Raw genomic sequence first — 27,336 nt, forward strand, 5'->3', positions numbered from 1 at the left:
CTGACAAGCAGACTTCTGCCTGGTCTATGATAAGAACCAACAGTCAGAAACAACTGTCAGGGAGGTGCAACCTAATCAATGCTCCACTAAAAGACTAACATACGGGTTCTTGGAGATTTGGTCGTTTAATTTGTGCAAGTCAACTATAACCCGATGCTGAGAATTGTATTCTCATAATCTCTGTGGTCTACTTTCAAAAACTTTCTTTAAGTTTCTATATATTCAGCTATGAAATAAGAACGAATTTATAATATCCTCTATTTCTGTTAATTTATAAGCACCGAAACGAAGCCTTTTAGGCTTTTCTTCAATAATATTGTATTATAAAGTTTTTCATTTAATTTTATCAGAAAAGCCAGATGGAAATAATTTGAGATAGAATTATGTTAAGAGTTTCATACAGATAACAGATCGAGTTCTTTATTAGAAAGACCAGCGTACTTGAGCAGTTCCGTTTCGCATTCTTTCCCATGATTTTCTTTTTAAGCTGAGTTTATACTTTAAGCCTGTACGTACTCTTGACCTCATTTCAGTTTGCCTTTCTTTTTTTTTTTTTTTTCCTTCTTCTTAGCAGGCGACAAATACAGTGCATTCCAAGTCAGATCATTTCAGCTTGTTTTGATACTTCTTATTCCAAGGTCTTTTAATACACTGTGGCATCCGCCCCTTATTCTGATCGGTTAATGGTAGCCTCTTTCTATTGAGAAAATTGGCAATTATGCGTTCGAATGAACAGTCATTTGCTAGCTGACAGAAATAAATAATGTAGTGTGGAACGAGACACGCATTATTATTATTTCTAGTATTGTAAGCATTACAGCGAATGAATTTATGCTAAACCTTTCATTAAAATCGCGCATATTCTACTGATTCTATTATTTCGGAAATGTTTCTTCTGTTATTTCTGAAATTATTATATGAGTCAATTTTTATTTATTCATGTAGGGTTCCCCTATCCTCCAACTAATCCTAAGGGACTAGTAGTATGTATATGACTGTAGATCCGTGTGTGTTTACAAGCCGGTTTGCCTGTTCTGAGAGACGAAAAACCCGAGTTTCCGGGTGAAAAAAACCTTCTACCTCTGTATGAGACAGGCTAACTCACCTTTAGTTGAAAGAGATCAGATAAATGTTCCTCACGTCATGGACGAGAATCGAACCCAGATCTTTCCGACCTGGGTGCTTCGTCTATACCGACTGAGACGGAGGCTCTTATGAGTCAATAATATTACGATAATTATTATATCATATAATCATATAATAATAATATTTAAATTATTTAAATAATTCCTTATTTATACCATCTTTACCGAGTATTTTTTAATTATTAATTTTCATTTTTCTTAGAATTTCAGTTAATTATTCTAGCATTATAAATTCCTCCTTAATGTTATTTATTATGTTAGAAGTTTTAAAAATCATTGTCTTTCCATAAATTTTCATAATAATTATTCATTTTGTACTTATATCTATATTCCTTTGTTCTTTAGTCTATTCGTCAGAATTTTACGTGTTACTGATTACATCTATATAACTCTGTTGCTAGTTCTTTTGTTTAACAATTCCAGGTTTCTCTCTGTAGGGTCAAGTTCTAATTTCTCTATTCATATAGCATTCTTTCTCTTATTTTTTTACTGCCATTTTCTGTTTGCTTGATTTTTGCTCTTTTATTATTTTTTTACTACATGATCGTTCCATTTTCTGATGCTCTTTTCCTGTTCCATTTTTTTCTGTCCCCCCCCCCCCCCCCCAGGCTATCAGCTGCTTTCTTTATTATATTCTTTCCATATTCTCCTATTCCGCTACAATGTTTCCATTTGCCTATATTTCTAAGAAATTTTCTCCTGGATTTCTTTGGCACAGTTCTCCCATGCTTTCCTCCTCCTGTAACAGTTTCCTTTTAAATTAAGTTTTTTATTTGTCTTTAACTTTTATAATTTAATTTAATAATAATAATAATAATACCGAAATTATTGTTATGGTGCTTCAATTAATGCTATTGGTCCCGAACCGAGGATAACTGAGAGTGCCTTATGTGTGCACGCGTGACAGCTATCAGAACAAGTACAAGAATTAGGTTTAACAAGCCGATGGTAATCAATTTAAGCCTGGCACAAATTTCGTATACGAAACTTATCTTAGTGGGATGCACACCACCGGACAAAGACCGCGCTTCGGGCGAAACCTGAACTTCGCCCACGCTCAACTTCTCCGTTGGCTACGCCTAGTCTGATATCTACGTATTTTACCATTACTAGCTTCAGGTAAACTGAGGTAAATAACACAAATTGTTCTCATTCCTACCAGCAACTCTTTGAACAGATATCAATGTTTTCATTACTTGCAATCATAGTAATTAAGTATCATTGCCGCTCATCACATTAATGCACAAGTATTTTTATTACTGTATTTATATTTCAAACCCCTCCTCTTCTATCATTAGGAATATAAATTCATTCGGAGGGGAAAAAATACGAATTTGGCTATCCACAGCATGCTTCTGTATGCGAAATGAGTTTAACACTTTTATCATGTCCAAAAGAGGCAATATTTGCCTCATAACACAAATAATTGATGGGATGTGTTGTACTTCTCTAATGTATCAGTACGTAATAATATAATAATGAGCAGATGGGTGAAAACACGTTTTAAAAGTATAAGTTTTTAGAACGTTTGGAAAATTATACCTTCGTATCTCATTTGATAACAACGATACCCCTTGGTTTGAAGGACCTGAGTTCACATCATGTCTAGGATACAAGGAATCTTTTTACAAACTTTTCAACGAAAGGTGAGTTAGTCTCATATAGAGATGGCCAGATGTTTCCTTCCAGCAACTCGGATATGTCATCCAGTAAGCTATATCAACCGGGTGAATGTAAGACATGCAGTTAGCATAGAAGTATTAAGATAGGATTTATCATCTTAACTTAATATAAAATAGGTTTATATGATGACACGTTACTTGGTTGTGAAAATCATTGAACGTAACACAAAAAAGAGGAGATGATGATGACGACTGTTCCATTGTTTTTACGAAACTCTCCCAATCTTTGCGATTCGAGAATTTATATATATAGGGTATTCGGGATAAATTTGAGAGTTTCGTAAGGAAAACGAAAATCTTCTTTGTATCTATTAAATTTAATGAATTGACAAAAAACATTACAGGCAGAGTTAATTACAATACTATCAACAAGATTTACTCAAAATAACCACCATTAGCATCGATCACAGCTTCAATTCTGCTTCGGAACCTCGAACAAGCTGATGCTACAGTCTCCCTGGGAAGGGCCGCAAAAACTGTTTTAATTTTATCCATTAACTGGGCTTTTGTATTACTGGAAGTGCGATTGGTGTCTTTTTCAACTGCGCCCCATACAAAATAATCCATGGGGTTAAGGTCTGGGGAGTTTGGAGGCCAAACATTTGGACTGGTGAAGTCGTAGAAATTTTCAGACAACCATTTTTGACTTTTCCCAGAGGTGTGGCAAGGGGCCGAATCCTGCTGCCATACATACGGCCTACCATTGCCTACCCTTGTTATCCAGGGCTTGACTACAGTTAGCAACTCCACGAACAAAGCCCGAATTCCAATGCCAGGGTTCTTCAACACCTGTTCCTGCAGATTTGCGAGGAATTCTGCTGTACGAACGCAATCAGATCGTCTGCTAGGGATCTTTCTTCTTGCTACATCCTCGTAGTCACCATTGCAAGTCTCTAGTTCATGCCTGATTGTTTTTACTGTATTCAGGGAGCATTGGGCAGCAGTCGTAATATCCTTATTTTGATGGCGGGCACGAATCATCATGATACAAGTTATTCTCTTCCATGATTCAGGTGGGTTCCAGCTATCCATCCTTTCTGACATCTTGTATATGAATGAAGAAGGGTCCAAACTTTTAAATGAAGAGAAGTGTGTGTTAATACATGTAACTTACGGAAAAATATAATTAATTATAAATATGTCAAATTTATCCCGAACACCCTGTATATATATCTGGTGCACACACGAAAGATCACAAGACCTATAGCACATTAGTGCCGTGTGTGTGTGTGTGTGTGTGTGTGTGTGTGTGTGTGTGTGTGTGTGTGTGTGTGTGTGTGTGTGTGTGTGTGTGTGTGTGTGTGTGTGTGTGTGTGTGTGTGTGTGTGTGTGTGTGTGTGTGTGTGTGTGTAGACAAGAGGAACAGAAGAAAGGAGGAGTCTATTCACATTTTTCTGTAACAGCTGAGGGCGTAATCTTTGGGGGAATGGCAGAGTGGGGAAGACTGTTCCAAAGGACAGAAGTAGATGGGATGAAGGAAGAGGGAGTGAAGTTGGTTCGGTGAGTTTCAAGATGGACTGTAAAAGGGTGTTGGTCAGCAGTGGCTCTTGTTTTAATGATTTTGGAGGAGAGTGGAGGAATAATAGTGGCCAATTCAGCAGAGCACTGTCTATGAAAGTATCTGTAGAAGAAGCACAAGGCAGAAACTGAACGTTTATGAGAAAGGGATTGCAGTGGGTCTGTGAGAAAAGGATCATGGATTAGCTCGATTGCCCTCTTCTGAATAGAATCGAGCAGTCTTAGAGAGGATTTTGGCAGATTTGGGCTTTGAAAATGTGAAGTAGTCTTGTACGAAAAAGTACACCAAGTTTTTTTGGCGGCTGCAGAAGCTACAGTTGAAATATGGTTTTGCCAGGAAAGATCGGAGGTGCAGATCAGTCCGAGTAGTGAAATCTGATCGTGCTTGGATCTCATTATTACTGAAGGTAAGGGGGGAGGGATGCGAGCTCTTTCTTGCGAGAGATCAATAGAACTGAGTTTTGGTGGCATTGAAGTTTACAAGGTTGTTCTTGCTCCACTGGGATATAACTAGAGATCTGATATCAGGTCCCTGATCGTGGTAGATCTCGAGGATTCTAATACTTGAGCATTAACAGGTTTGTCAATGAAAAGGAGGAAAATGGAGTGAATGGAGCAGGTCGTTTATATAAAAGGGGAAGAGAGAACAGAGGCACTCCTGCATTCGTGAGGAAATCTGAGGAAAGTAAGCCGTCCACCATGACGCGTAGTGAGCGACCAGTGTACTGAATGTTACCGTATGAGTGCACTTCAATCCCTATTTAATTTCATGGCATAATATTGAGCTAAGCAAGAATACAGCTTCATATATTTCCTTAAGATATTGGTAAACTTTAATATGTAGAATAGAATTTTATTTTTTTGAAATTTTATATTTTTAGTTTGATGTTTGAACTTCTAGTTTGATATCATCTATTAATGTTTTTTATTATTATTATTATTATTATTATTATTATTTTTATTATTCGATTGTTTGCTATTGGAAATTTGCTAATTATTTAGGTTGTCAGTGGTTGCAATTCCCTCGTTGCAAAGCTGTTGAGAAACACCAATTGAGAATCGTCTCTCTTCCCCTTTTTAGCTCATTTTACAGTAAAAAACAGATTTTTTTTTCATCAACAGTATGAAATACATTCTAAATAAAGTCGCGGTGCATGTAGATGGTAACTGTTATATGTTCTTAAGACACTCCACAAATATTTTGTTTCTCCTTGTTCTCGATCTTCCCATCATTAGTAGGACTGGACATCACGCTATTTCTGATGATTAAACTCTTTGATATAGGTACATCATGTTCAAACAGCTCGTTAGAATTTTAAAACTGACCCTACTTTCTCCATAACCTTTGGATTCTTGCACTATGAGGATCTCATCATTATCAATGTGGCCACCCAACCTCTCTCTATATATATGCATGGTTGCTAATTGTGTTCATGAGTAATATCATCTGCTTAAAGCTCGAAGTTCAGTGCTTATATTGCAGTCTAGCATGGTCGCTAATAAAGCTAATGACATTAATGGGATGATCGTGATTATTTAACCGTAACGATCAGACTGAACTTGATGACTCTAGCGTGATCGGACTCGAGACCTAAGAAGATGAACTCCAAACATGCAATTAGTCTTTGAGAAAGGTGTGGGTGAACAAGGGTCACTCTGCATATCCTTAAAAGCACCTGTCCATGCGATTCCTAAAGTATAAGGGGTGGTCCTGTATACTTATAACGAACGGACTTAGAATTTAAAACAATCCCAAACGCTTAATTACGGTGAGACAAAAAGCACACTCAAAGATTACTGTCTTATGGCATTGCAATTATCGAACAGGTACTGCTACTAATAAAACAACGTTACTGTCACTAAGCGTGAAATGCAATCATTAATGTAGACTTTCCGTCGTAATCAGTCTGGTAGACGTCAAAAAAGAAAAGGATTCAAACTAAAGCAATGATATGCACTGCACCCACTGAAGCAATTCGCTGCCATTTATTTCTTTAGACGATGTATATTGTGCATAATAATTGTAAGGGACTGAATTAAAATCACAGCAAACGTTTTTTTATGATTATGGGAGAGTCTTTAACTAAAATAATTACTAACAACTTTCTTTTTATTTATTTATTTTTTTCCCTTTTCAAATGGATGATAAACGGCCTTTAGGCTTATTTCATGCTGAAACATTTCTTAGTGAAGCTTATAAAAATAAAAATTGCTACACACACACACACACACACACACACACACACGCACGCACGCACAAAGAATGTTTTTTGAACAATTTTTTTTTTCCTTTCTCTTCGTAAGATACCTTTTGTGGTCGAGCTTTTATCTCTTACAATATGTACACGAGATCCGGATAAACTTGTCTAATTCTAGCTAACTTAATACGAATTAGAGCTTAAAGGATTAAAAAGCACAAAAGTAGCCAGAGCGACCTTCGTCGCTCTGATTTAGTTGATGCGGGATAAAAATCATATTTATAAACCAAACTTGATGCAAACTCCCAAAGCAAAAAAATAGCTATCTTTCATAAATTTGAATCTGATGACTCTAAAATCTAAATTTTAGCTCTGAATCTGAATGTTAGTTCTCCAGCGATTCTTAATTTATTCAGAAATTTGTAATCTGAGGTAAACATTAAGAAAACAAACCGTAAAGTAAAGAACTTTCTTACGGCAAGATGATCTGTAGAATACTATAGTTTGAGTTAGTACAGATTTCCTTTGCATAAATGCATAACTTTTTGTATTCTGTTTTAAGAAGTCTGTAAACTTCGTGTGTCCTTCTGGCCAGTTACCGTTTTGCAGAATGAAAAAAACCTGAATTTTTGGGAGGAAAATAATTCATCTCGTGTTGTGTGGAATGTTTATTGGTGCTGCAAGGAAAACCCAAGATTGATCAACGCCTACCTCACTTCATGATGTGCATTGCAATTTCAACTGATCCCTTAATCGGATCATACGGAGATATATAGACTGCACGTGGTGCAGTCTATATATCCGCGCGAGAGAGGAGTCTTGAATTCAGATGCATTCTTCAGCAAGTTGGTGCATGACAAATTTTGATTTTTGAAATTCGTGGATATCTTAATAGAGTGTAATACGCAGGTAATGGATCACACAAAGGGATGATATGACATAGGCATCTTGAAGTCCACATTGAACAGAACGCGATAATTCATTTTGAGGAGTTGTAAAGGAAATTTATGGAAAATCGTTTATCGAGAACCTCAACAATTGGAAGAACGTGTGTGTAAGAAAACATGAACACGGTTTCAACAATATGAACAGAACAGTGGTCAATGTTCAAACATATATGCTCTGATTTCTCACAGTTGAACTTTGTGTTATCCGGTGAACTCGTTTTCTTCACTGCAAGACGCACGAGTCAGTGACAGCTCCATCCAGTGGGTGCGTGTTTCCAACAAAAATAAAAGAGAAGCACTACATTGTTAGAAGGGAGACACTTATTTCTTTGGAATGCCAGATAATTGTAATGGTTCTTAAATACAGTATATAAAATATGATGTTGTTTTTGTTACATGCATTATTCTGTGAATTTATACATTTAATAAAAATAGTGAAGGTCACATGTCTAGATAGTATGTTGAGTGAAGAATCCGAAATTTAATTTTTAATTATCGATCGCTTGCTCAAATAAGATCAGTATTATCTTTAACTACCTAAATATCAAAGTGCGTTAACCGTTACCCTTTGTTGTCATTGCTTGTTTCAACTTGTCATGACAAGTTGAAACAAGTATTTTATTTAGCATATTAAAAGAAAGACAAATACCAAATAATATTCTAAAAGCTATCATACGTATATATGAAAATAATCAAATAAAAATAAGATTAAGTTATGAACTGTCATATCTGAGACAGATAAATCAAGGAGTACGAAAGGGATGTCCCCTTTCAGCAACTCTTTTTAATATTTATTTAAATGAAATAATAATAAAATGGAATAAAATTTTCCATCAACGGGGTTAAACTTTCTCCTACTGTGAACTTAAACACTCGCCTTTTTGCCGATGTCCAAATAATAATTTCGAATTCTGAAGATAACTTGCAGAAAGATATTTTAAATTTAAATGAAATAGCCAAAGATTATGGAATGATAATATCAACAGAAAAATTAAAAACGATGCCTTTAAAGGATAAGATCCAATAAGAACTCAAATAGTAATAGATAACAAGATCTTAGAACAGGTGAATTCATTTAACTACCTAGGATGTATGATCACATATGAAAATGAAAAAGATATAAACCTAAAAAACCGAAATATTTAAAAATAACACGTGTGATTAACTCTATATTTAAACCTAACCTAGTTCAAAAACAAACCAGACTGAAAGTATACACTACATTAGCCCTACCAGTTCTATTGTATGGAAGTGAAATCTGGACAATAAAACAAAAAGACAAACAAAGATTAATAACAGCAGAAATGAAGTTTATGAAAAAAACTGTAAAGTATACCCTATTTGATCACAAAAGAAACGATGAAATTATGAAAGAATTAAACCAAGAACCAATAATAGAAAAAATTAAAAAATATAAACAGAAATGGATGGAATTTGTTGAAAGAATGAAAAACAGAAAGATTACCAAACCAAGCCTAACATTACAAACCAGGACGTCCTCTAAAAAGATTCAACGAAGACTTCTGAGATAATAGACTAGCATGGAGAATCTAACGATTGAACTTAGTTTTCACTTTGATATTTTCCATTAATAAGATAACACGCAGTTTTAAATTGATACTAACAGTTAAATGATACTAACCAGAATTCTAACTCGACTGATTTCAAGGATGCTTCAAAAATGAAGTCAGTAAGCTTTCTAATGTGAAGATTTTTATTCTAACAGAGGCATTAAACCATTAATCGACTTGATATACAATCATCTTTGATATGTGTAAATATTCTTACACATATCTAGTGTATACCTTGGAGGTTATTATGAGTAGCTTCGCATGCATATATTACGAGTGATATTCCATGTTTATGCGATTAGTTTTGGTTTAATACGTGTTATGTAAAGGTGTGTGTGATATTTTATAGTAAATTGTATCTGAGAGATACTGAGACCTCCGATGTCAGTATAGTATTGGTTTAGTTGTTGTTGTTTTTTATTTACCGTTGAAAGTGGCTGGAAAATATATATCGAATGGATAATCCATCAGATGTTGAAGAGATTCAGTGATTTTGTTACTCGAGTCCGATGATGAGAATGACAGAGTCGAATGTGAAAGTGATATTTGATAGTAAATTGTATCTGAGAGATACCGCAAACTCCGATGTCAGTATAGTATTGGTTTAGTTGTTTTTTTTTTCTTTGTTTCTTTGTTCAATAATTTCTAGATTGTAACTGAAAATAAATAAACCAACATGTATTATATTTGCAGTTTTTTTATTGCATTATTAGCACATGTTTTATTGCAATATTAGCATATATTAGCACATATTAGTAATGAATGTATCTCTCAGATACACGCGACCTACGCTGCAATTTTTTTGACCGCGACCTCCGCAGGGTTAACCAGGAAACGACAGCGTGCTTCACTTCACTGTCGGTCATAAATCGTTTGCCAGCTGGATGCGCCTTCAGTATCCAAAAGAAAGATTGAATTCTCTATGTGCAAGGTAAGGAGGTGGCTGCGGACATTGCTGTATGACAAAAACAAGCAAAGTCCATAGTTGCTTCGGTGCCAAGTGCCCATAAATCTTTCTGTTGGGAAGACGTTATGAACTATACGGTGTACATACTCAACGAGATGTCTAAACTTCTTGGGAAATAATGCGTTTGTCTCCTCTGATTAAGTCGTCTGCGCGACACATACTCATATTGTCCTGAGCCTGTTTGGACACCTGCGTCGCTGCTCATCTTGGACATCTATCCTGCAGTTAGCAAAGACTATTATATCCAACTGAGCTGGTTTCCATACATCCCTACTAACTAGTGACGAATTCTGCAAGTACAGGGTACCCTTAACACTCAAAAATCGGATCACGCTACTCGCCTCTGTCTATGACCATGTTCCTAGTTCGTCCTGCCATATTTCAGCTGACGTATGGTTCGTGTACGGCATTTATGTGACTCCATTTCGTGGTCGATGCAAACTTTTTTCCCCGCTATTACAACCTTCACTACAACCAAGTCAGGTTTGTATGTGAGGGTTAGCAATGTATCGTTCTAAACTTTACTAATAAGCCTTTACATCTTTGTGGATGCATTAGTGAATCAACATTTTATTGTTCTGAACGTTAAAATTTGAAATATTTTAAATTATGAAATATCAATAGAATGATTAAAATAGAGCTAACAAAACAAAAGTTGTATAAAAATATTTTATCGGTCTTTATAATATGTTTTATGCTCCTGCATGAAATAAAACAAAGATTTATGTTTATCGATTAATAAAGTAATCAAGGAAATATAAAAGATTCAATATAAATGCTCATCCATCATTAATGCATAAAACAAATTCGAATGGCTGGTATTTGTCAGCAACACCTGTTGCGCGAAACGGCTTGAATTTACGGCGTTTTACTAGACGTCAGAATTAAAATTTTTGTATGGGCAGACTTGAATAATTTACAACCACTGTTGGAGAAGGGAGAAGAGAAATAAGGGTGGGTAAGGATGACATAAGAATGCCAGAAGCTACAACCTATCCCTTCCTGTTTGGATACCGTACTTACGTTAGTTAAGCCTAATTAGTATGGGTGTTCGCTATTCTCTAAATTGCAAACGAAATACGTTAGAATTGTCCACAGTTAGGAATCTCTCTCTCTCTCTCTCTCTCTTCCTCTTCTTCCCCATTGTCAGAAACAAAATTCTTTAAATAATAAGTGAAAAAAAGGCGTTTATCTGACATACCAAACTGCTTATGTTATTTAGCCTGGTGTCTGATTTTCTAATGGAATAGAGGAGACAACAGCGACATCTAAAATTTACAGTCTTGTTTAGAATGAAAATAAATCTTTAATTATATTATTTGGGGAACAACAGTTAATTTTATATAAGTCGAATATATACGAAATATCTTTGATTTGTGAGCATATGTTAAAAAAAAAAAAAGTTAAAATAAGTCAAATGTGAGTGATGCCCGTAACTTACAATTAAGTGCAGTGATTACAAACTACACACTTGTGTTGGTTTAACTAAAATATGGTACATCTTTTCTACGTGTAATATCAATGAGATCGGTAGCACTAAGATTAAAGTGCACTTGAATGTTCATAAAACATGGTGAAATGTACTTTCACTGCCTTAGTTTTATAGCTGGTAAACAGAAACTTTGACTTATTACTCATAATTTATCTGAAGAAATGACAGATTGCCAGAAGCACTCTTTAAATTCGGCTTCTTAGCGGAATGTAGTAAACCATCGAGGATTCATTCAGCGATTTGTTCATGATTTAATCATGAGATAACACTCCAGATCGCTGCTGATGAAACTTGTTTTTCTAGCTACCGGTCAAGAAAAATTAATTAACTAAGAATTTAATTCACCGAGGGCCATCGTCCTATAATTAGGGTGAACCATTTTTTTTCTTCTTTTCCTGTTGTAATGGTCGCACCCCGTATTTGTGTACCTCATCAAAGCTACTTCCTGATAAAACAACAGAAATGGTAATTTTATCAGAAGAATGAACTATCCTCCCGTAAAAGGGAAATTTCAGAGGTGTATAATAACTCAGGTCATCACTCTTTTACGCATTAGCTGATGGCTTCATTTAACTTGGTACACTAGCATCATGTATGAATAATCGCTGTTTAAATGGGTGCTATTTTACCGAAAAGCGAAATTCAGTTCAGTTCAGGTCTCTCGTTATTGGACTTTACTTTTACAAAGAGAGAGAGAGAAAGATAGATAGAGAGAGACAGAGAGAAAGTCAGAAGAGGTAGGAAGATAAATAAAGGGAAATAGCGAGAAAGAGACCTCATTTGATTTAGTTGATGACCCCACGGCGAACTTTTCAAATGGGCTTTTGACATTTTCCTCATTGAAGGAAAAGTTAAAGTTCCCCCCCCCCCAAAAAAAAATACTAAAACCTAAAAATAGAGTAAACTGGATAAAAATAAAAGGAAACATTAATAGAACGTAGAATAAAAACCAGTAAAAAAAAAAAAAAAATCGGGGGTGAACCAGTCAGTCCTGAAGGTGCTGGGGACCGCCTCGACGTTGGCCTTCGCTGTCCGGTTTGTTGTTCAGGCCAACCTGGCTTAGTATAAAATTAGATGAAACTATTTATAACGACGACAATGAAAGGATGAACAGTGTGCTGAGTTTTAAAGACCTATAAAATCAATGACTGTTACAGAAAAATGCCAACTTTAATTTTCCTCTCTACAATGTTAAAAAATGTTGGTGGTCTACACCATTTCCTTAAAAACTTATTCCCCTTACGATATACCTTTCCTTTTCCAGGAAACTTGGCAATTAAGCCAAGAAGTAGTTCTTAATTCGATGGTAAGTTCTATTTTCGTTGGCGAGGAGTTTTTTTTTTTTTTTTCGTTTAAAAGAATACTAATTAACATTGGCATGAACTGAAACAATAAATCCTTATAAGGACTGGCTTAAAGGGCGAAGCAAGAATGCTTTTCATCTTCCCCGTTATCTGTAGAGGACAGTGTAGTGATAAGGTATTATTGAGCTAATAAAGCTCTGATCATGGCAGAGGGTAACAGCAATATCCGAGCCTCAGTTAGAACTTCATTGGCTACAGCATTGCCATATGTTAAGGTAAAGCCGTCTCTAAAAATTCGGACGATCCCTAGGCTACTCAATCGTGGGCGAAAGACCGTCCATCTCAGCGTTGGCTCCACTCAGTGATGGCCTTCCACCCACCACCACCGCTCATATTCCGAAGAAAAGAATTCACTGACAAAGCCACTCACCGGAGAACACTTTCCGCGGAGACTCAAATTACTCCCGTAAGGCAAAAAACCTTAAGAGAGCGAACTCTCGAATCTCTGCGCCCCAGGTGGTAACAGCAACAGCCGAGCCTCAGTTAAACTTCATTGGTACAGCATTACCATCCATTACCCTCCAAGGATATTAAGGTATCATCCTCCCTTTGAAACAATAAACTCTAACGCAATTTTTTATGTAGTCTTTATATACTAAAAGCAAAATGGTGTACCTCTACATTCTAGCTAAACTCTAGATTTAACAAAGCAATTTTTCTTATTTAAATGATATATTATATACAAAAAGTTATTATTATTATTATTATTATTATTAATGTTTAAATACATAAAATTGTGATGTAAAGTACACCAAACTTACTAGCTAACAGTCTCATGATCGTATATACCGTTCTTGATAATTATACTTGTCTGCTCCATTTGATGCTATTTGGTTTGCAATGTTCGTAATCGACGCGAATGAAGTTATTACGTCATGCGGCATCCACATGAATGCCTTCTTACAAGCATTGTTGCGAGCATTAACCACTGTTCTCCTCCGTAAAATAATAACACTTTGCTACCCTAAACACGGATATTGAGATGAAGATAAGATGGCTCCGCACGACTGCTTCTAATCTAGATAACCTGATTACCGCCATTTCGAGATACCTATAAATACACGCACACGCACATACACAGAGTTTACAAAAAAAAAAAAATTAAGAAAAATTGCAGCAATGATCGAATGACTGCTATTATTTTGAAGGAATAGGGAAAGTTATGGCTACACTTATAATCTATTTTTTAATCATTTTCTTGCTCAAAACGAAGTATCATCGCTTTATAAAAATGGCAGTTAGATAGCAACAACTTTATCATATTGTGTATACATTTATTATCATTGTAGATATATTTATTTTACTTAATGATTTAGAGTATTCAATCTTCTTTTTCTTCTATCTTCTTCTATCAAAACAGCTGTTTGTTATAATTCTCTCAAGAGTTTTAAATTAAAAGTTTGATTCCCAAGTCTAATTAAGTCGTTTGTTTGTACCAGGATCATATCCAGGAAATACTTAACAAATGGGGCCAAATCGATGATGAAATTTGGGCAAAGATTATTTGTATGGAACGTAACAGACGTGTAGCTAAGGCATATGCACGCGCTCCTGTTCTTACTATTAATGGTTCAGATGATGGCTTCGATGGATACAGGTAAGTATATTATAATTATAATTTTAATAATGCAATTTTAAACAAAGGAGATCTTCTGAGCATAGTAAGCCAACTATGGCAATTTGGCAAAGTAAACTGAGGTATACCGATTCTTTCGAAATGATTTTTGGGTGGGTAGGTAGAGAAGAGAGAGAGATTTTAATATTAATAAGTACAGAAGAAATAAGAAATAGTGTCAATTAAGTGTATTAAGTGAAAAATTAAGTAAATAAACCACATTGTTCGTTTGTTTAAGCGAAAAGTACATCACTATATGGTTTGTAAATACAATATCAGTTTATATTTTTAGTAAGGAGAGCCTATAAGTTTAAATAGCTAGATTGTAATTAAACTGGCGATTGATAAGAATTCATTCTACGATAACAATCATAACGAGCACATTAAATTAGAAAATTAATCACAAATTAATAATGAGAAAATTAATTTAGTATATGTGCTTTTTTTGATACACTGAAAGTGTCGAATTTATCCCTTCATTATATCAGCCAATTAAATTTAAAATCACGAAGAAAACAATGAACTATCGTGCAATTAAACTAATGAAATATAACAGAATCACAATCGTGAAAATTAGTTAATGACCTATAAACAAAGGACGGATAAAAATAGGAAAAACTACAGAGACAGTACAGAGTGATCAACTCCATATTGCATTGACTGTTAAAAAAAAAAAAAAAAAAATAAAATAAAATAAAAAAAAAAAACTTTCGAGACAGGTCTCAATGCCAAATTGATACAAGAGTCACGCAAATAGACTATTATAAGAGAAAGAAGAAAAGAATAGACATACCTAAAAGCGTTGAAATAACAAAACATATTGAGAAAGAATATAAACTGGTATTCTTAAAGCAGTGTTCTGTTGTTATCAAAGTTTTTTGAATATTTAGCTCTGGTTTTCTTTCTTACAGGATTGGACTGTGTGGGTTCGACAATCCAATGAGAGATCCAAAGACAGAAGAAGTGAAACGCCAAATAGGACATGTAAGTATATCACTTCCATTGTTCAGTAATTATTCCTGATAAATAATTTTCATAGTACTTTTTATATTCACATTAACAAATGTTGAAAACAGTCGAGGACATATTATAATACTCTGAAAAAAAAAAGAAAAAAGAACTGAAATTGCTAATGATATAAATTACTGTTTTCTCAAAACTGGGTCAGCATCCAAAGTTTCAAATGACTTACACCACAGCTGTTAAGTCATATTTCTGTAATGTTATTGAGGTATCATTTATTCTTTACAGCCACGAAAGTATTCTATGATTAATATTGCTTGTATACAGTCCAAGGCATAGGCAAGCAGTTATTTTCAACTAACAGGCCACATCATCATTTTAAGTAACAAGTGCTGGCGTGAAGAGTTATGTATGTTTATTAACAGCTGTTTCGTGTCTTCCATCTGCCTGATTTTATTAATATCATTGAAAAAGTAGGCTAAAATCAGTAAATTACTAAGCAGATGTTTCAATACATCATTACGTATCGAAAGAACAGACGCATTGATGTACAGCTTCATTAAGTAAACATAAATGTAAATAAAAATTTGTTTTAAATGGAGAGCAAATTTTTACTCATGTATAGGAATTATAATATGAAAAACAATGGTATATAAAAATTCCATATGAAAAGTTTCATAATTTTGTAGTACAGCATAAATAATATATGCGCTTAAGAATTGTGTTAAAAAAAAACATAGATTCCATTCCACTTCCTCTTAAATGAAATTGCTTCTTAAATAAATCTTTATTAATATCAACACTTCCTTTATATTAAGAATATAATATTTATAGAACAATTTAAAAAAAAAAGTTAAATTATTAACAATGAAAATGGAATAAATACAGCTGTTGGGTGGACTTTGCGTAGTTCGCTTTGATCGAGGAATAAAAGCGCGTATATGGCTTTAGGCCAACTGGACGATGAGTCGATAGATGGGTTGGGACGTCTCAAGCAATAAATATACACCTTTTAAAACTCGAAGTTAAACAGACAGTCGTAAAAATAGTTAACACTCGAATGAGCGTACTGGACTATGAGCATAATTTCCATATCTGCATGGATAGCAGGTAGGTAGAAAATTATAAAACCCACATGCACTATCCCTTTTTCCTCCCTAAGCAAATGCAAATCATATCCTGAGGGGTGACTTGATCTTCGAATGCTGAAACTAAAATGGATCAAACTTCTTCCGGTTGTCCAACCCCCCCCCCCCCTTTGGGGATCGATGACCAGCTAATTTTAACGTCGGTGAGCAAGAAAGGCTGGTGACCTTTAGGGCGAGGAAGGGTGTGATCCCACGTGCCAGGCATTCACCTTTACATCGTGTAGTACGCACTGGCGGTGGGTACGCCCAAGATACTGTAGTTTCTCGTGCTTACCGGATAGAATGCATCACGATGCGGATCACCCTGACGAAAAGGCGCAGTTCGACATCGTATGCCGCTAGACGTTGAGGAATTTCTCTCTTCTTCTTGTTCTTCTCATATCAATCCATCTCATATTGGATATGGCTGTTGAACCACATTCGTTGCTAATAAATATTGAAGGGCATGGCTTACCAGTAATTTTATCCTTGTCTTCCTTTACTACCGAATAGCCCCTATCATTTATTGAGCTTAATATGCTGAATGTAACCGTTGCGGTACTGAAAAGGGAAGAAAAAAATATTTTAATAAAAAAATATTTTTATTAAAATGTTCCCATTCACAAATACTGTACACATAAAAACTGTGTGTGTGTGTTCCTTCTAAAATCTCTTTCAAAGTTTATTATAATTCCTAGCATTAAAGGAAATTATAATTTTCTTTAAGCAAAGTAAATATTAACCTTCTTCATCCGAATTTACGAAACTAAGTTCATAATTCGCATTTTAATATGATCACTGCCTGCGAATGACTCACTGAGCTGGAAATTATTCGTATCCGATGCTCCCTTAGTGATATTCCTTCCTTTATACATTGATGTTAAAATATCTGTTTAGAAAATCCAAACACCTAGCATTACGAATAGAATATCTGCCCTACAATGTGTAATCAGTAACCAGGAAAATTGACATTTCCTCGCAATAAGGCGTCTATTCCAGTCTGCCAGATGAAATGTTTAATTAAATATTCCCACGTCTGCCACAGGAGAAAATAATATTTATTTTCTCCTGATGATGTCTTACGATGCGTAAGACAATATTTATGAAATAAATTTATTTTCTACTGTGGCACACGTGCGAATGTTTAATTATGGAAACTCCACAGGTCTCGCTATATAAGAAAGATGAATTGTTTATCTTTTTATTACATCTGGAATCTTACTTTTTTTGATCATTATCTCAGATTAATGATACAGACCGTAAGGTTTATTTGCATAAAAAAGTAAACATTGTAAATTGTTTCTTATTTCTATTACAAGTTTGCTTGGTCAATTGCATAACGTTTATTCTCATAGAAATCTTTTTTAGCTCAACTAAAGTGTGTCGAATTTTTCATTTTATAACTCATTTTGTCGTGATTGATTAAACAGTTGTTTGTTTGTTTTTTAGTAAAAATATTTTTTTCTTCACTTTTCACTACCACAACGGTTACATTCAGCGCAATATTCATGCTTCGTTTCCCCATCGAATGCGAAAATGACATTAACCAACAGATGTTCAGTTTCTGAAGATGTTCCCATTCACAAAAAACTATACACATAAAAACCGTAACAAGGTGATACAGCACAATGTATCTACGTTCCCACGGTACGTAAATGAATGTTGTAACAAGGTCGATCCTTGTTTTTAGAGCAATTGCGTCTAGCGTAGTCAGCTACAATTATTTTTTTTTTTTACTTTTTTTTTTAAAAATACGTAAAAAAGATGCGCTGTTTTCGTATTGAGGATTTCGATTTTAATATGATTTCACTGCTTGCTAATTTAGAACAATTATTGTCATTGAGCCGCTTTGTAATCAATGTATATTCGTTTTGTGGGTTTTTTTTTTACCTTGACTAAATGAAAAGATATGATTTTTTTTATTTATGCTATAAATGTATTAAACATATCATTACAGAAACAAATAATTATGTACATACATATGGAAGATACTTTAGTGATCCTGTAAGATATGTATCGATCATCGCTATCATGAATAATCGCATACTTGGAAAAAATCTCTGTGCAAATAGCCATTACGGGTCGTAGAGAAATAGTGCCTTTTAAATATTTGGAAATAAATGATGATTAATTTTAATTTATTATTTCCATTAACCGTCTTAATCATTAACTGATTACTTAATTATTTATTATTACATAGCAGATTTTTTTTTTTTTTTTTTTTTTGATCCCGCGTATAGGCAAATCGGCCATGAGAACACACGCAATTTACAGGCAAAAAATACCGCTGTTTTCGGTGATGTGCGGTGGATAATGTTGACTGTGGTAGTGTTATTGTGGGTAGTTGGAGGGTTAATTAGTAGGGGAGAAGGTGAGTGTGTGCAGCGGAGTAGGGTGCCCTCCCACGATCAGTCCTTAGGCTCCTTGGAGGTGTCACATAATAATAATAATAATAAATAAATAAAAGAAATGGCAAAAAAAAAAAAATCAGAAGGGCTGAAAAATAAAGCATTTCATGGTTAAAATTTTATTTTGACCATGAAATGCTTTACTTGGCTTGACTTGGTAATGGCTTCAGCAGGGCAGCATAAAGAAACAGACGGAAGGTCTGATACTTGCTGCTCAAGAACAAGCACTACAAACGGATGCAATAAAGTCGAAGATTGAAAAGATCCGTAACGATAGCAAATGCCGACTGTGCAGAGATAAACAAGAAACTGGACAATCTAATTAGTTCTTGCAGCGAAATTGCTCATACAGACTATAATCAAAGGCATGATTGCGAGCAGAAGCTGTGCACTGAAGCTTGTGTAGGAAATGGTTTCCCAATTTGCAAAAACCCCTTGGGAACACACAGTCGTCAAAGTTATTATGGGACTGTAAAATTAAAATGTGTTTTCAAGGATAAAGTCATTAACAAAACATTAACCAATAAAAGATCCAATAAATAAATAAACTTGAAAGTGGGCATTTAAAAAAAAAAATCAAATCAGCCTTAACTAATAAATGAGATTGGATCGTTTCGGATGAGGGGGGGGGGGGAGGTTGAATTCCTATTTTGTCATGAAACTAATCCTTCGTGTACATAGAAATGTTTCTTAATTATCTGCTGTCTCACAAGCACGATTAGGCGTGTGTTTTGATGCACGAAGATGACTTCGTTGATTGTAAATTAGGGGAGTGTCGGAGTTCTTGGGACGTTTATCTCCTGTAGATGATGTGTATTTAAACAGCGGCCGTATCCTGTCAATCTGTTTGTTTTGCTTTGGAATGTTTGGACTTATCTGACACATATACTAGAGGGTGTTGATTTGTGCTTGCCCTCGACAGATGTTGGAATGGTCTTTGCCCTTTGAACAGACAGTGACTTGACAGTTTCTCCGATTTGTCTGCGGATAATTCGCCTTTTTCTTTTTTAGCTTTCGTCTTTCAAAGTCACTTGGAGACTCGCTGAGTGAAACAACATATGTAATGCTTTCTGTAATAAAAATTTTAAATATTGAAAACGGATAGCTTATTTTTTATTTATTTATTTATTTTTTGTAATTTTACTGGAGCATAAATATCAAATCATAACATTCATTAATGATATTTTTAAAAATTATATTAAACCAAGTGGTGTGAATTTATTTGTATTTTCATATCTCGTAGATAAAGTTATGAGATATTTAAAAGAAACATAAATTCTCATCACGGAAATTAAAATAATAAAATCTCGATATATTGAAATATATTTGCGCACGTATTTATTATCAATCAAGCATATCGAAACATAATAAATTCCCATTATTGTCCAACCAAAATATAACACATAAAAATACAAAATAAATTTAGGAAATATACTAAAAATGCAATAATTTTTAATATAGTGTCACACCTGATATATTAGGAATATAGTATTCTCAGCCATCATGGTGTAACATGAAGAATAAATATCATAAATTAAGACCCCTGCATGAAAAAATGAATTATTTAATTTAAAATAATTGGGTTGTTGGGGTTGTAAGGGTTGTTGTTAAAGTAGCTGATAAAGGAAGGAATGTATTAATATTGTAATATGACTTAAAATAAGGAATTCTAACTAAATAAGTAGCTAACAAAGGAAAGTATAGATTAATATTGTAATACGATTAAAAATGAGAGAGTTAAGTAAATAAGTAGAAAGGGGTGAGTCATAAAATACATTATGTGAGAGATTAAGTTATTAAGTAGAATTCATAGAAAAAGTTTGAAAGGGGATTAAGTCAGCTATCGCTTAGGGCCGATCCCCGGATTGAAACATTGAAAACGGGCTTGCCGATCAAATGACGTTTGGCGAGAAAACGCCACCCTAATTGGTCGATGATTAAAAAACAAGTAGAAGGAGGAGAAAGGAAGTAAGAAAAGGTGGTTAGGGAAGCAGCTATAAAAGGGTTGGTAACCCCCTGGGGAGGACTTTTTTTGGATAGTCGCTTTTGGCCTTGGAGTTTGGTTTTGGTTCTGGTGGAGTTCACGGGGTTTTCCTGAGTGGCGACAGGGGTGATATCTCCTCGTCACAACACAGAAACGAAAGTGAGCAGGATTTCGATTCCCGTTTTCCCGAGTAGGAAGCAAAGGAAAAATTGCCATAGAGTCCTAGAAAAGGAGGGATCTTCTTCGTTTCGACGCTAGTGATAACTACGCAAAGCAGAAAGCTGTAAAGAGATCGATGTCCTCGTTGCTGATAGTAGAGCAAATATATGTGTGTTAAAGTATTCCAGAGTTACGAGAAGTTATACCAGAGGTTCGTTTGGAAAAGAATAAAGGCCCATACTAAGAGCTCAAGAAAGGTACTGTAAATCATAACCTATGTTAGCTAGAAATTTGTCTGTGAAAAGTATCGTGATCCCAATACAGAACTGTTGAAGTTATACTAGGACTTTAGTATATGATAGAATGTGTTATGTGTAGATTGACTAGTGTTAAAGATTTGTGAATGATTAAGAGTCCTAAAGTATTTTTGCATGTCTATTATATTGCACAAGATAGTTAGATGACATAATTGTGTGTTAGTGCAAATAACGGTATAACGGAATAGTGTGAATTAAGTAATTACGTATCCTAAGAATTGAATGCCTAATGTAATGTATAAAATAATTGAAATGTCACAAGTATGTGTTAGCAGTGAATCATTTGTTAATCTACTTCAGTATGAATAATCAGATAGTGTGAATTGATCTAATTTGTTCACATCGGGTGAATTTATGAATTAATGTGTATGGCGGCATAATCACAAATAGCCATATTGCTTGTAATGATTTAATGTTAGTCTATAAGTATATTAGTTTAGTATTTTTGAATTGTACCATGTTTAGAAACTTAATAAACCTTTTGTTCAATGATAAAAGAGATGTCTGATGTTGCTAATCCAATGCACCGCTTAAAATCATCGTACCTAATCACGCGGGAAATTTAATGTTGAGGAAAGAGATTAAGAGTCACGACTGCAATAATATTTAAATACTAAGAGATATATTCGAGATTGGCTTTCTCCCTATTCATGACAACATAAATGGTGCAGTTGATAAATGGTGAGTTAAGTGTCACGACTGCAATAGTTACACTTTCAGATATATTTGAGTTCTTTCTCCTTGTTTATGTATGTAATATCCTAAACTAAATATCCCAAAAGGCGCAGTATAAATACAAATATTAGGGGTACTACGGGGAGCAATAACTTACATATTGGTATAAGTTTTGGTAAAATCTCGGGCATAGAAGTTAGAAGAATATAGATAAAAGGAATTTGTAAGATTAGAGTAGAAATCGTAAATTGGGACACAACAATAGTAAATAAGCAATCTCTTGCTCTTAATTTTCAATCAAGCTCGACACATTCATTGCATATTTTGGAAAATTACTGCAAAAATTACTCGTAGTAGAATGAAACATATTCACACACACACAGCCTCCGTAGCTCAGTCGGCATAGACGAAGACCTGGATTCGATTCCCGTGACGTGAGGAATCTTTATCTGGTTTCTTTTAACGAAAGGTGAGATAACCAGTCTCATACGGAGATGGAGGGTTTTTTCTCCCGGTAACTCGGGTTTTTCATCCCTCAAAACAGGCAAACCGGTCCTGTAAACACACACGGCTACAGTCATAAAATATACAACAGCAAGGAAGGATTAGGATATATGTATTCTGCTGCGGTATCAGCAGGATACAGTATCAGCTGCAACCTCTCAAAGTGAAGCGGCCACAGGATTAGAATATATGTATCCTAATCCTGTGGCCGTCTCTCTTTGAGAGGTTGCAGCTGATACTAGAGAGGTAATTATGAAGCAAGGTGGTTTTCCATTGCCTTCCTTGCCGTAAGTATTTATGACTATAGTCATGTGTGTTCACGCGATCGGTTTGCCTGTTTTGAAAAAGAGATACATAAAAAAAAAATTACTTCATACATCACCTTAGTTCTACATTATTAATGGATTGCTCACATTAGAATGAATTCGCGGACTAGCTGCGTTGTTGTTCTCGTGCACGAGGACGTTTTCTCACGACCGCCATAACTGAGTAGCAGAGGAGTAACAATCAGAAAGATTGTAGCTGAGGTTGGCCTTAAAGTGAACAGGATTTAGTGCAATTTCTGATGATTCTAAGATTTTTCTTTCAAGTTCATCATAGCATTCGTAAATATTTCGGATCTATCCCAGTTTACTGAGTGTATAGCGCACTGATGGTCATTGGGATCAGAAGAATTAATGTACGATGTTCTTCGATACGAAGCTCAATCGATTTCTCTGTTTGTCCATAATATGGGAAGTTACATCACACCAAAGACGGTACACACTTGGATACTTGAAATTGGAATGGTTAAGTTTCACTGGTCGAAGCTAGGATTGAAGCTTTGTTAATATTCGTACCTTATTAGCTAAGAATCTTATATTATTGAGGATTTTTGCAAATTTGTTAGAAATTTGTTGATATACGGAATGGCGATATAATCCTTCACATCATTACTCTCTTCGGCACGTATAGGAGGGTTAAACAAGAGTTTAGAAATCGACTGGTTACGATAACTGTTCTGAACTGATGAGACTGATGCAGGTTCCTAAATTTTAGTAGAAATTATACCAAGCTTTTGAAGTGGATAATGATGGGACTGAGTATGAAGATATATGTTGGTATGTGTAGGTTTTCTGCACATGGAGCGTTTTAATTTTTCCAACGAATAAGTAAGTTTTACATCAGGAAAAGGAAGCTTACTGTTAGATTCTATTTCTGCTGTCAATTTTATCCTACGATGTTGGTTGTGTAAGATGGTTCAAGAACTCTTGGAGTGAATCTGGACCATGGCTCCAAATCAAGAAAACGTCTCTATATATATCTTTCCACAATCTTGGTTTTCAATGGAAAGAATTTATCGCTTTTTCTTCGAAATATTCAAAGTATATACTTGTTAGTATAGGTGATGGATGGTTGCCCATAGCTAACCCGTAATTTTTCTTGTATATATATATATATATATACAAGAAATATATATATATATATATATATATATATATTAGAGTTACCAAGTAATTTTATAAGCTTGGTATTTAACTCCTAATCCCAAGTAAGCAAACAGTTAAGTTTGCGCCTGAAACATAGTTCAAGTCTAAAGATGGTACAACACCAACGCAACTCATTAAAGGTGGGTAAAGCTCTGATCACTATTCTTGGTATTTTTCCCCATAATGTAAAGCACATCTCACTAATATTCAGTATCTCCAAGTTAAAAAATTAATTACACACACATATATATGTGTGTGTGTGTGTGTGTGTGTGAGAGAGAGAGAGAGAGAGAGAGAGATTTAACTTTAATATCTAACTGTTTTTTTATACTTTTTTAGGGAGTAAAAATCAAAATGGATGACAATGGAAATGTGATCATAAAGAGAATTAGTAAAAGTAATGTGTATGTAAAGGAAGTGGCTCGATCAGATGACAACAGTGTTTCCTCTGAGGTGATAAAAGTTAACGGACATCTTGACCTAGAGAGGCCAGTGAAGGTACAATTTTAATTTTGATGAAATCCATATTTCTTGATACTCACAAATCAAAAATAATAACAATACATAATAATAATATATAATATTTCGTATGTCGCATTCTTTAAATCGATTTTGAGATTAATTATTCCTCAACCGCTTTATCTGTTTCATCTAAAAAAAAATACTATCTCATAAAAATCTCATATGTAAAAAACGAACGGTATCTGGTTTTCCCTTTATATTATATTTCCTCACTTTTTTTTTTATCTTCTCCTCTAAATGCAAAGAATTACATTGCCAAATTAAGCGATGTTTTTCTTCGACTATGGCTAGAATGTTAATAAAAAATGTCTATAATACGTAAACAACGGCCTTTAGATGCATTTGTTGTTATAATAAATGATATAATCAATTTGGACTTCTACTAAATATTCATTTATTTTTATTTTCAACAGTTATTCGACATGAAGAAATTTCAACATAATTTGTCTCGTGAACTTCGACGAGCCTATCCAGATAGGAGGAAGCTGGAGTTTCAGTGTATCTGCGTGATCAGCTTTGTTAAAGACAGCTCCGATGTCCTTGACTGTCCGTGTTGGGTTATGGTGATAAACATTGTAGCCCTAGACATGCTGAAGTCGAAACTACCACCCCCAGGTGAGATAAAACTAATGTTAAATTGTGCATGTGTGTGTGTGTGTGTGTGTGTGTGTGTGTGTGTGTGTTTCGTGGGGGGGGGGGGTTACACACTAGATTCCATTAAAACGCTATTGCGTAATTAGGTTTGTTATACTTACAATAAATTATATTTTTGTTTCCATCCATGTTTCGTCCTAGAGCAAGTCAAAAGTTTCCGCTTCACAACTAAATTACTTGTATACAGTTTATTTTATAGAGTGACTTGAATTCTTCCCTAAGTGTTTGTGCTCTTCCATCCAAAATATGTCGCTTCGTGTTCATTGGACAATAAACGTATTTGAAAAAATGAACAACCTACAGAAAGATACTTGTGGTTTGTGTTAACAAAAACTAGCTTTCTTGAGTTATGAAAATACTCAGTCACACGCATGATTCACAATCAACGGAATCGGCAAAATGAACTGCATTTGTTTTCGCGATGTTCTTGATGTAAATCAGAACGAAAGCAACGCTTCAGATATGAATGTTTGTGTTCTTCGCTATACATGTATGTCTTTTGGACTTGATGGAAAATCCGGTTTATGGGTCGTGACCCTCTTGCGGTAAACTGATGTTATCATAATGTTGTTGCATTTCTTCGGGATGCTTGAGATGGACGCGCGTTGCGGTTTTACATAATTCACTCACTGCATCCTTTGTCGTAACCTAAATGGTAACCACGTGACTCGCGAACTCCAGTGACTAATTACTCCTGTCCATTTTCTTGGAGAATAAAGTGAAAGCTGGTTATTGATCCATGTTTTTTTTTGTTGTTTTTCCCCGCCTTCAGCAAGATCAGTCATTCTGCGACTGAAATAATGATTCGACAAAATAAGTCAGTAGTGTTATTTTCTTTTTTGTTTTCTTTCTTTTTTTTTTTTTTTTACATTAACGCAAAGCCGGTCATCCCGCCTACATGCACGAAGTAATAACAATAATAAAAAAAAAAAAGAAAATCACCTCAAAGACACTCTCTCTCCTCTTTAAAAAAAAGAAAAGATCAATGGTGATAAACGCCCTTGCTTGAATTAAGAAAAGTCCCAGAATTTTCGGGCCAATATACGAACTTTGCTCCCCATTACCATCCACTAGTCAACAGTTAGTTTTCTTTACATACCACGCGAGGATTTTTAGATAGACAAGGCCGCATTATTTGAAAAGGTCAAATCACTCATCTAACCCACCTAGTGCCAAACGTTGTCTAAAAGCTAGACTTCAGTCTTGTCCGTTCAAATACGTGACCGGATCTCTAATGATATTTATTGGAACAATTAATTCTGTCTTATAAGTAAGCAAGCAAGCACAAAAATTTGACTCGCTTTATTGGGGAAAATAAAAGTATAAATTTTTTTATAGTGCGTATTGGTCTTTACATTTATGCAAAGACCAATGCAAAAGATTTTGTTTTTACAAGAAAATATACTCCTAAATGTCCATTGAATGTCATTTACGTAGTTAAAAATGAAACCATTTCAGCATATATATATTCATTTTTTTTTTAATTTAAGCAATTTACATATAAATCTTTGTGATATTTCTGATTAGCCTCCAAACGTCAAAGTGCCCCCAACTTAGCAAGCATATTTGAAAGGTCACGACCATTTCTACCAGAAGAAGATCCTTACAGCATGCCTTCTTCCAGGATATATGGAAGGATAAAAGAACATATAGGAGAAGTGAAACCTCCAAAACTTCCACCCAGGGATATTCCACAGATCTCTTTACCGACGGTGAGTCGATGAAATCTTAGCAAAATTTTACGTGAGAATTTCTTTTTTTTTTTTTTTTAAGTATTCCAAAATAATATTTGAATCTTTAAAGCAGAGATTATTTTGATTATTTTTTTCCTGATTCTTAAATGAGGAGGATTATAATTTTTATGCACACTTCCATTACAGCCCGATTATGAGGACAGCGGGGATGAAAATGGTTTTAGGATTCCCACGGTGCCGACAACACGGACAAAACAGACAGGTCTCTATGGTAAGTTGAACTCATTCTATTTTATCCAAGTACGTTACCATAACCAGGTTGAAAAAAGTCATTTTGTATTATTATCAATAACAGCTGCAT

The 27,336-nt window shown here is 34.7% G+C and overlaps 1 protein-coding gene across 1 annotated transcript in view; it reads left to right on the top strand.

Moving 5' to 3' along the window:
• LOC150098573 (uncharacterized) overlaps positions 1-27,336 on the top strand; it is a 123,176-nt gene that overhangs the window by 90,660 nt on the left and 5,180 nt on the right. The window contains exons 3-8 of the mRNA XM_090405586.1: positions 14,324-14,481; positions 15,411-15,483; positions 24,445-24,603; positions 25,041-25,242; positions 26,809-26,993; positions 27,162-27,246. Of these exons, the coding sequence (XP_090261712.1) occupies positions 14,324-14,481; positions 15,411-15,483; positions 24,445-24,603; positions 25,041-25,242; positions 26,809-26,993; positions 27,162-27,246 (862 nt within the window). The remainder of the gene's footprint in view (positions 1-14,323; positions 14,482-15,410; positions 15,484-24,444; positions 24,604-25,040; positions 25,243-26,808; positions 26,994-27,161; positions 27,247-27,336) is intronic.

Source organism: Typopeltis vanoorti, chromosome 15 (assembly GCF_054136105.1).
Source record: "Typopeltis vanoorti isolate ZY-2024b chromosome 15, IOZ_Tvanoo_1.0, whole genome shotgun sequence".
In the NCBI taxonomy this organism is placed as follows: domain Eukaryota; kingdom Metazoa; phylum Arthropoda; class Arachnida; order Uropygi; family Thelyphonidae; genus Typopeltis; species Typopeltis vanoorti.